The following is a 12,314-nucleotide window of genomic DNA, read 5'->3' as shown; positions in this document are numbered from 1 at the left end:
ATATATATATATATATATATATATATATATATACATATACGTATATGTATATATGTGTGTATTATACATACATACAAATGTATGCATAATGTTTGTTTTTAAGTCATGTTACATATAAAACAGTTGAACATTAAACTAAAGGATTACTCAATGCTATCTTGTAGAGTATGTATTCATCTTTCATCGTTTACTTGTTTCAGCCATTAACACTGTCGCCATGCTGGAGCACCACCTTGAAAAGAGTGCCCAGCAGCCACTACAAAGAACTGAACTCTGTACCTTTAAAATTCCAGCTCAGTGCTCCATACCATTGAGCTAAATGAAGCCTGACTAACTTTTAGAAGGAAAGGACTGACAGTGGCTTCTAAGTTTCAGCATGCACAGCTTCATCAGGCTTAGGAAAGCAAACAGCCCAAACTTTGAAGTCCCTGTCAACATTTTCCTTGTGGAACTTAATAAATTTGTGTGTGTATATATATATATATATATATATATATATATATATACACACACACACACACACTGGTGGTCTTAAAGCCAGGGCGGCAGGAGTTATTGCCCACTTTCTAATAAATATTGGGTGTGAAAAGCACACTGAATAAACCACCTGGAGGAAATGTCTTCCTGGGGTTAAATGGCAATATCATCATCTCTTAGAGGACAGCCACACTAAAATGGCTGTAACCAATATATATATATATATATGTATGTATGCATGTATGTATTTTGATTGAGTCAGTCCCTTGCTATTCTGAATTTCATCTGTTGGTGCACAACATCTTTAAGTTTATTATAACTTTCTTTAATCATAACTTACCAGAAGATCCTGTGCCTCCACAGGTGTAACTCAGAGTAATAAAAGACTGATTCAACCAAAATACAAATAGTATGGTAGCAAGTACTCTTCCTTCCAACAGCAAACACTAAGTGTGTGTGTGTGTGTGTGTTACTGAACCTTTCCAAAATCTTTAAACCAGAAATAAAGATTTGCAGAGACGTTGAAGTAAAAAAACAAAGGTAGGTTATTAAGTGTAATTTGAGTGACCCCCTAATAAAACATGTTAGAATCAACAGGTATTAACTGAAGACAACAATTTATGTTATAAAAACCACCTTGGTATTGGTGAAATTTACCTCTTTTAATCCAACGACACCAACTAGTTTACCAATATTGGTCACAAACGCATGACTGAGACCTAATAGTGAGAATAAAGAATGGACCTGCAAGAAATAAGAGAAAAAAATATTAACCTCAAATTTCGTTTCCTCTTTTACATGAAATACCACATTAGTTAAATACATCCATTAACATGTATGGGTTAACCACAAGTCACCTGACAGTAAATCAAAATTCCATAAATACTTAATATTCAATTTTGTTTATTCATTCCAATTATGAATGTTTAATAATTGAATGCTATGAGTTAAAATCACCGTTTTTGTTTTTCAACATTTGTCTATTTATTAGTAAAGTCGCATGTGAAATAATTTTTTGTTTTAATCTTGGAATTATACGAGTTTTGATTTACTGTCAGGTGACTTTTGGCCAACTCTGAATGTATGTATGTATGTATGTATGTATGTATGTATGTGTGTGTGTGTGTGCGAGCATGCGGCTCTCCTTGTCTTAACATCACAAGATAGTTATAAAAACCGTTAGCATTATACAATTAAAGTCCCTTGTTTCCAATCTTCCATGAAAACATCTCCAGCCAAGGGGAAATATTTGGGGGCCAAAAATACCTTGTGGTATTAGTTGAGGCTCTTTATGTTCTCAGTTCAAATCTTGTCCATCTTTATACGACATTATACACATTGGTTTCAAATTATGGTACAAGGACAGCAAGGAAGAAAATCAATTACTTCGGTGGAGTTTGAACTCAGGACCTAAAGATAAATAAAATGCCACTAAGCATTCTGTCAGTTCACTGTCTAGCTTTAAGTAACAGTACACATATTGACAGTCTGACATGGAATCTTGGCGTGGCCGGTTGAAATACTAGGAACACAGCAGCTAAACCTTCCCCAAATTATAGTTTAATATTTTGAAAAAGAAGAGGAGGACAAATTAGACAAAAGTAATCCTCAACATACAATAATACAGAATGGTCATGGCTGGAATGTCTTTGATCATGAGTTTGTTTAAACAGGTCTGGATTGGAACAAAAACAACCAGAACATTCTGAAACAAAACCAATTCCATGACTGTACAGATTCCCATAATGGTAACATCATTTTAACCCTTTAGCATTTAAACTGGCCACAACCAGTCAAAATATTCTGTCTCCTTGATGTTCCAACTAACCATATCCAACATCTCACACCTACTCTACAATGTCATAGTAAAAGTAAATAATCACATCATTGAAATCGTGAAGCCCCAAGATAGTGCATGATTAATTAAAAACAATGTGAATAAATAAGTATTACATTTGACAGAGTAATCCGAATGCCAAAGGGTTAACAAATCCTGGTAACTGCATTAATTACTGACCTTATGTAAAGAAGTCTTCTCTACTAACTGGAAAGGTGCTGGATCAATCTGACACCCTTCCCAATTTATCTGCTCATTCAATAGACTTCTTTCTTTGTCTTTATCCTGACAAAAGTAAAGAGAAAAAATAAATGAAGAAAATGAAAATTTAAAACATGGAATGTCAGGGTAGTTTTCTATTCTAAATTAAAAGTTTTAAAACTAATGAATGGACGACCAGAATTAATATTTAACCCTATCACTGCAAAATTAGATTCCATGGCTATTCCACTAATGACATTAAATATCTACCAAAAAGAATAGAAGTCACGTTACCTCACTAAACTTGACATTATCTCAACAGCATTCAAAACAACATAACCAAGTTAAGTAGGATGTGCTTAATTAATATTCATTACAAAGACTATTTCTGTCACTAATAGCTAAGTTATACACAACCTTCCAGCTTCATGCAACATCATTGACTGTTTAATCAGTGTTAAATTATTGACTGTTTAATCAGTGTTAAATTATTGACTGTTTAATCAGTGTTAAATTATATCAGTTTAATGGAATTTCAATCTGGCATTTGGTAGTAGGGTACCTTCTGCTGATGAAGTACAAATTACACTGAAATTATGTGATACAACGGTCCTATCTGCTGATACTGATGAAATTTCATCTGCTGGTGTAGTCTGTGCTTTTTTAACACTTAATGTCAATATGAGATGATCTCTCACCAAGAGTACTACAGTCTATGGCATTCAATACACATCCCAAGTTAAGGTGGATATGCAAATTAATATTTATGACAAAGGTTGCTTCTGTTGCTGAGAGCTGATGTCATTCTTCAACAAAAGACAGACTGGATTATAAAACTGCTTTCTTAAGTTAAGGGTAAAAAAAAAAATTGATTGGATATATCTGATTCCCACAGGAAAAGGGTTAATAACTGAACCCTCAATTTGACCCAACAGATTTGCAAATGTGAATTAATCAGAATTGTTTAAGATAAATCAACAGATGCACATATGTGCATAATGAACAGACTTACAAATGCATATTTCCCAATAACTGCACAATTACAATGAAAGGTGACAAAGACAACAATCAAGGTAAGGTGCATGGATTAGTAGCCAGTGCATGAGTTTACAATAATGTGTGTTAGTGTAAGTATGTATCTATGAGTTAGTATATGTATTTTGAGTAAGTATGTATAGGGGCATGCAGAATGATATATGTTCATATTGGATTGAACTGGATTGGATTGGACTGGATTGGATTGGACTGGACTGGACTGGATTGGACTGGCTGTGTTTGGTCCACTGCAGGACACCGGACTCAGCATGTTCTCTCCACCAACGACCGTCTGATGCACACACCATGAATTTAAGCCTGAGATCATACTGGTCTGGTGTGCTCACTCTGGTCACACTGGCTCAACATAGATGGGTAGCAGGGTGCAGCTTTGTTTAAATTCATACCCAGGAGCAGTTAAGTTTTTGTATAAAACTATATATTTGGAAAAAAAAATGAATAAAAATGACATTTCAGATCATTTTTTCCCCTTTACAATTTATAAACATTTAATCATTAAAGAAGGAAAAATTATCACAAACGTCATTCTTATTCATTTCTTCAAATATATACTATGGCACTAAGGATTTTCTATATCTATTTCTACTACATATGTATATCTGTGTGTGTGTGTGTGTGTGTGTGTGTGTGTGTGTGTACATATGTAAATCTATGTGCTTACTTGTGTGTATCTATATAAATATATGTATATACATGTATGTGTATACACATGTGCAAGTTCAACTAAATATACATATGTACACGTATGTTACAGCAAGTACATGTACCTGTGTATTTGTTTTGCTGTGGTACCTCGAATGAGGTACAATTTCATACAGAATGCTACTTATGTTTGATTGTTGTGGATGTAAGACACAAAGACACAGCTATGACACATATGTAATATAAGTTTAATACATCTAAGACACATATGTAATATAAGTATAACACATCTGAGACACATCAATTGTTATATTTTAGTTACAAGTGAGACATACATAAACATATCTAAGACATATTTAAGACACTTCCCAGTCACACGAAATGCCTACAATATCTAGGACATATGTAAAACACATTTAATATACACTAAAGACACATTTCAAACATGTCAAAGACACATGATAAGACTCATCTTAAACACACCTTAGACATATCTCAGCCACATTGAGACATGTGCAAGACATATGTAAATCACATCTCAGTCATATACATGACATGGTGTTGTTTAAGACACAAGACACATCTCAGATACACCAGAGACATATCTCAAACATAAATGAGACATTTGTAAGACACATGTAAGAAACACATCTCAGATATGTGTCAGACATAGTAGACACATGTAAGACACATCTCAGACATATCTCTGTTACAAGAAACACTTCTAAAACACATGTAAGAAACATCTAAGTATGGTCGCAGCTAGAAGACTTTTGATCACAGATCTGCTCAATCAGAAGTCACCCAGGCGTTAACAAATGTTAACTCTTTCTGGTTCTCCATGTCATTGCATGGAGGAGCCAGAGTGAAGAGGCAAGAGGATCCCTTATCATCCCATTCCATCCCTAATATAAAGAAAATATTGCAATTGGACAGTACCAAAAGACTGAAACACTCAGAAAGACAGAAGATTAATAGATACCCATGAATTAATGTAATAATGTCTATTGCTCAAGCTTTTGTAAACTTGGGGAGGTATAGGGGTGGAAAGTTTAAACACCCCACCCCCACCCCTGAACATTTCAGGGAGAGCTGAAAGGAGGGTAGCTCCATTGATGCCTTTCTTAAGGTTTGAAAAGCTTCAGTCAGGAATTGAACCTGAATATCCAGAGTTAGATCATTAAGGAGCTAATTACTCTATACGCTATGCCTCTATTCCTTCTAGTCTAAAGACAGCTTACCTTTACTTCTTCTTGGTGGACAGATTTTCGATTCTGTTTAAAAGGCTGTGAAGAGGAGGGTGAGAAACAAGAGGAGGAGAGAGAGGCAAAGGAGGAGGAAGAGGAGGAGGAGGAGGCGGAGGCGGAGGAGGAGGAGGCGGAGGAGGAGGAAAAAGAATGAAGATGAAGAATAAAGAAATATAAACAGATAAAGGTGAATAAGAAAAAGAAAAGTGAAAAAAAAACAAAACAAAGAAATAAAGAACAAAGAAAAAGAAAGAAAAATCAAACATTCAAGAAAATTGGTAAAAGCAAAAAGAAAAGAAAGCAAGAACGAAAGAAAGGAAGAGAGCCATGAGAAAGAACAGAAAAGCAAAAGTGAAGAGGAAGAAGAAAGAAGGAAAAGAAACAATGATTAGTAAAAAGGTTATAATTAATTAATTAATATTTATTAATAAGTGAAATACATATTTGTCTTTGTTAGTGGTTCCCCAGTTAATTTCTTTTAATTACAATTCATCTTTAGAGCAAGAAAAAATAGTTTTTGACACGTTTTATACATACCACTGAAAGAGGATAATATCTTTTAGTCTATACATTATTACCTCATATATTTTAGCCTATACATTCACTCATATATTTTAGTCTATAATTATAAATACTTTAAACTTGAGACAATTATTCAAAACAAGATTCATTTAATAAATGAAGCTATGAAAATTCTAAATTTGTATCTTTCACATTATATTAAATATGAAATTTTAATATCTGTGCTCATGGCAAAGCACAAATATTATGTCACATCTTCAGGGAACCACTGGCTTACAGTAACATCACTTTTATCCCCCCATCCTCTCTTGCATATACACACATCATGTGTATGTCTGTGCATATATTATAAATATACATTAAAACAAAGACTGGACTTTATGGAGCTGTAGTTACACGTTTCATTGCAATATGAAGACAGCTTGGATTATAATCCTTTCTATATATCCATATCCACAAACACACACACGTTCAGTTTATTTAACCATTTAAAGCTAAAGATTCACTTACGCATGTTTCAATGTATGTGTGATACAAAAGCATAGAAGTGCTCAATGCACCTCAGTGTTAGTTGTGTGTAGAGTCTATTGTACTGTGTGTGTGTGTGTGTGTGTGTGTGTGTGTGTGTGTGTGTGTGTGTGTGTGTGTGTTATGTAAAGTAAATAGGAGTACATATCCGAACCAAGGTTTCAATTAAATGGTCTTCTAATCAACTAAATAGAGGCAAAACTGAGGGAATAGTAATTATCATGACGCCAACTGAGGCCACCTCTACTGTGGTCACCACCAAAACATTCAGGTGAAGACTAGAGCCAAGGAGAGGAGAAGCTTCTATATGGTCACACAACATGCTAAAAATAGCAACTAAATCCCTCAATCAAATCACATTCTGCCAGAAGAAGAAGATATTGGACAGTGAGTGAAATTTGAGGTAAACTATGTTTGAGAAGACCAGGTGGCCATGGCTAGAATGCTTTTAATCAAAGTTTGGACTGGGATGAAACAACAGCCAGAACTATAGAAAACCAATAGAAGAACTTTTAAAAGCTCACATACATGCTAGAAATAACAGTTAAGTCACCCCCATATCACCTATAACTGTTCAAGAAAATGACGAACAAATGACATTTTGGATAATGCAGCCTGAGATAAACTATGTCTGAACAGACTGGATAGTTATGGCTGGAAAGCCTCACAAGTCTGCTTGATCAGAGCAGAGCTGAAGCTAAAGAACAACAGGAAAATACTGAGCAAGGAGGAATATACCACATCCCTAGACTACTACACAGCATATCATGCAACTGAACTGGATTAGGATGCACACCACTACATCACCAGTGTTATATAGAGTGAGAACAACTATTGTAGTCAAATCATGTGCTTGCTTCAGTTATTATTGCCTCAAGAATTTAAAATCACTATTGAGAGAGCTTCTACGTGGTTATACAAAATGCTAAAAGTAACAACTAAATCTTTATCAAATCACACCAGCTTAAAAATACAAAAATATTTGATGATATCGTACTTCTATTCAGTTATTGCTTATCCATAACTGGATGAAAGCCTCAGCATGCCATTGCAAACTGATTTCTTTAGGTTGTAGGCCTACATGCTTGGCTAGTTGTATTTTGAACAGGGTACTCTCATGATCCACTTGTACCAAGGTGGAATTGGAACTCAGAATGTGAAGCATTGGCAGCCAACACTAGCCAATCTTCCAATCCATGACAATGGACTGGCACTTTATTCATCAGCCCTGATATTATCTAAGGGAAAGGTAAAAGATGATACGGTTTGGCACCAGCGATGTTGCAACTCATTTCTTCAGCTGAGTGAACTGGAGCAAGGTGAAATAAAGGGTCTTGCTCAAGAACACAGCACACAGCTTGGTCCAGCAATCGAACTCACGACCTCACAACGCACTAACCACTGAGCTATGCAACTTCATGAGAGTTACAGAACAACAACAATAAAACAACCATCCTATATTTCAATAAGAGACCAGTTTAATAATGACAGAATAACCAGTTTGAGGAATGGACAAGTATTCATATGGTTGGATTTTGTTGCTTTCTGCTGTTTTGTGTTATTTTCAACTTGAGTTTTTACATACCACAAAGAAAAATTTATATACATACCACTTTGAATAATTTACTCAAGGACTCTGGCATACTGTTTTTCTGAAATGCAGTGAATAATAATAATAATAATAATAATAAAAACACCAGGACTTACAAATATATACAACATACAAAAAATTGCACTACTGGGCACTGAACACATCCTATGCAAAACACTTTCAATACCATAAGAGCACCACAGCAAACCACAGCACATACCCAAGGCACACAGAGCTGCGCTCGGTAGTGAAGCGAAAGCAGGTTATAAAAATAAAACTACTGAATGATAATAATAATAATAATAATAATGAATAATAATGAAAATGATAAACAATAATAATAATAACAACATCAACAACAGTGCATCTGGCACAATACCCAAAATGCTATCTGAAAGACAGAAAGAAAATGGAACTGAAACTTTCACTGTCAACCTGCAGAAAAGTACCATCTTATATTTTGTAAGAAATTGAAGAAAAATTCTTGATTTGAAGAGACTTATTGTCACCAAACTCAAGATAAAGTACCTGCTAATTAAATTTGCATGCACAACAACAACAACAACAACAACAACAACAATAAAAATAATAATAATAATAATAATAATAATAAAAATGATGATGATGATACAGAAGATATTACTTCTGGTATAGCAAAGATTTCAAGGAAAGCCATGAGAATGTAAGACACAAGGGTCTATTGTCAACTTCTCGCTGACTGTTCTCCAGTGGAAATGTCTGGACTGTTTAGCTTTTAAGTATCTGAGATTTACAAAACTGACAATGACAATCCTTTCCATTACAGGGACAGGGCCTGAAATTTTAGGGGAAGGGACTAGTCAATGACATCAGCCTCAGGGTTTAACCAGTCCTTATTTCCTTAATCCTGAAATGACAAAAAGCAAAGTCAACCTCAGTGGAATTTGAACTCAGAACACGGATGAACTGCTGTTTAGTATTCTGTCCAGTGTGCTAACGATTCTGCCAGCTCAATACCTTAAATAATAATAATAATGATGATGATGATGATGATGATGATGATGATGATTTTGGCACAAGGCCAGCAATTTTAGGGAGAGGGTGATGGTCAATTACATTGACCCCCAGTATTTGACTGGTACTTATTTCATTGACCCTGAAAGGTTGGAAAGCAAAATCAACCTCAATAGCATTTGAACTTACAATGTAAATGACTGAAAAATAATATGAAAAAAAAAATGGAGAAGAAAGATAAATGTTATGCAAAATAAATTAATAAGAGTTAATTTGATTTCGATATAATGACATTATAATGACAAGGCAGTTAATGAGAAAACCAGATTCATTCATTTCAATTACTGTTAGAAATGATACTTACACACACACACACACACACACACACACACACACAACACTTTGCAAATTAGTAAATCAAACATAAGCATTACAAGGTTTGTTTTTTTTTCTTTCATTTTATAAAATCTAAATGTCACATGAAATGTAAGCATTATATTCGCTACCACTCCTCATTAGATATAAAAACAGAAATTTCATTTTACTCAATATGCTAGCATAAAATCATGTACAACGACGACGATGATGATGATGATGATGATAAATATCTTTATATCACTTGGCAAAGTTGAATATCCATTGTCCAGGTCATATATTGTTTCATGATAAACTGAAGATTAAAGGAAATACAAGTGAATATAAGAACTAATGTATTAGATATAGGTCAGTGGGTGTTGATGTATATTAATGAAATATTTTACTCAAAAACTAGAAGAAAAAAAAAAGCATGTGGGTGAGAAATGAAAAGGAAAAAAGGATTACACTTGATGACTAATAAGTACTTTAGTTTTCGTTTCCTCCGTTAACCAGCAAACATGGGAGACAACTCTGGATGTATTATTTGCATTTTCTTCAGTTCAGCTCCCACTCACAAGATAGGTTCAATGTGATTACTCAACCTGCTAGAAATAGCAACCAAATTTCCCTAAAATCACACTCTAATATCTTAGAAAAAAAAAAGGACAAGTTAGACAATACCGTCCCACATAAAAAAAAAAATTATCATTTCTCCAGCATGGCCCCCAGCCTCTGGCTAAAACCAGTAAAAGAATAAAAGAATACTTCTGCTTTTTCAGTGGAAATAAATATGCATGCTCCTTGTAGCTTACTGCTTTTTATCTTTTACTTGTTTCAGTCATTTGACTGCAGCCAACTTTCTGCAACTTCCACCCTGCCCATTTCTTTTAATATCTCTGTTCCTTCTGCACTTGACTTAGAGAGATTTAAGATGAACATCAACCATATCAGTTTGAGTATCACAAAGAACCTGCCAAAGGCATGAGCAAAATCCCTTCTCATGACTAAAAAGAAAAAGAAAAGAAAAACACCCTTCACGGTACTTGTCTAATCAGAAAAGAGAATCACTGCCATATTTTCCAGCATACAAGTCAAATTCTTCAAATCAAAATTAACAGCCAAAAAATGTAGGTTGACTTTCAAGGATCCAAAATTCTATGTGAAAAGCAGCAGGATTTGGAAAGATAGGGAAGATGTTTTAATGTTTGCAGTACAAGTTTACACAATATACTTTATCAACTTTTATGCCAGAAAATATGGTGAAAATAAAACAAGACAAAAAAAAAAAAAAAAGGAAAGAAAGAAAAAAATACATTTCAATTCATTTATCAAACCAGAATGGAAAAACTCTAACTGAACATTCAATACTGCTCAAGGTTCATAAAGAAAAGTAAAATTGTTTGTTTCTTTTTATTATTTCCCTCTCACTCAGCTTCTATTGGTGATGAAGCAGGACCTGTTTGTCAGCCAAGCAGACTGAGGCAAGCAAAAATACAACATAGCAACAGCACTGCAGTAAGGTATAGAAATCACAACCATACTGCCCAAAGTCTAGCACTCTAATCTCACAGTCACTATATCAATCTAGACAGGACTATAGACTTGCCTAGATACATATACATACATACATACATACATACATACATACATATATATATATATATATATATATATATATGTATATATATATATTAATTTATATATATATAAATTGTTGAAGTCATAAGAATTTACAAATCTCAAAAGAACATCAATTCTTTTTTTGGAATGGTGGATCTCAGAAGCAAATAAAGCTATAAGTAACTGCGTAAATATTGAGTTGAAAAATCTCTTTTGGATAAGAAGAGTTGGAAGCTGCCCAGGGGATTGAAACTCACATCTCCAGTCAACATGATAGATGTTCTACCACTAGACCAAAGCTACACTTCAAATTTCTCTATCGTACAATTTTTACTGGTAAGAACAGGGTTGCTGAAATGAATTGAGAAATTCAAAAGATCACTTTGGTTCAATAGTAGAACATCTGTCATGTTTGTAGGGGAGGTGGGTTTGAGTCCCGAAGGCAGCCTTCAACATTTTCTATCCAAAGGATTTTTTAACCCAATATTCACAGGCTATTATTTATAGCTTTATCTGCTTCAAGATCTACCAATTCAAAAAAAAATATATATATATAAGCTATATATATATATATATATATATATATATATATATATATATATATATATATATATATATATATATATATATATATATAACACTGAGGTACAGAGGTCTCTAACCATTGTACATAGCTCAAATATTAAATAATTTGATGTATATCTTAAATGTGTTTCTTTTTTTTAATAGTCAGACAATGCTAAATAGAATTATTAAACGTGAAACTAAATTGAATTGTAACATCTTGGCATTTTGACAATTTACAAATAGCTGTTTATGCAGCAGAATTTGACAGCCATGCAATATTTGCCTTCAACAGAAGCAGCATTTTAGCTCACAATATCACAATAAATTGTCATTTATTGTAAAACTTAAAGAGGCATCTGAAAAATATAAATAACATACTGTCAACAGAATCTTTATACAACATCACACAACACATTACACAATACATACACAAGACAGTAACACATATACACAGGTCAAAGAGGGGGCATCTATGTAGTTCATCAGCCAGCTGGAAATAGTGGCTAAATTTCTCTAAAATCACACTCCTGCTGCCATTAGAATGGAGGCATACACTGGATCAGTGGTTCCCAACCCTTTTATTTAAATGAGTTTTCTCACGGACCTTTATTAATATGCTTATCCTTATCTATATATGTATATATATATATATATATATATATATATATATATATAT

At 33.7% G+C, this 12,314-nt stretch overlaps 1 protein-coding gene across 7 annotated transcripts in view; it reads right to left on the bottom strand.

Moving 5' to 3' along the window:
• The window catches only part of LOC106884491 (chloride channel protein 2), a 154,668-nt gene that overhangs the window by 1,702 nt on the left and 140,652 nt on the right, over positions 1 to 12,314 (bottom strand). For 6 of the 7 annotated variants that reach the window (XM_052972228.1, XM_014935906.2, XM_014935908.2 and 3 more), the window contains 4 exons: positions 8,121 to 8,162; positions 5,455 to 5,499; positions 2,495 to 2,599; positions 1,135 to 1,221 (listed from right to left, as the gene is read on the bottom strand). In XM_052972228.1, the coding sequence (XP_052828188.1) occupies positions 1,135 to 1,221; positions 2,495 to 2,599; positions 5,455 to 5,499; positions 8,121 to 8,162 (279 nt within the window). The remainder of the gene's footprint in view (positions 1 to 1,134; positions 1,222 to 2,494; positions 2,600 to 5,454; positions 5,500 to 8,120; positions 8,163 to 12,314) is intronic. The other variant, XM_052972230.1, reaches the window with a different exon arrangement.

This window comes from Octopus bimaculoides, chromosome 12, assembly GCF_001194135.2.
Source record: "Octopus bimaculoides isolate UCB-OBI-ISO-001 chromosome 12, ASM119413v2, whole genome shotgun sequence".
Taxonomy (NCBI): domain Eukaryota; kingdom Metazoa; phylum Mollusca; class Cephalopoda; order Octopoda; family Octopodidae; genus Octopus; species Octopus bimaculoides.
Note: the sequence above shows the minus strand (reverse complement) of the source record. Positions and strands in the feature narration are given on the sequence as shown.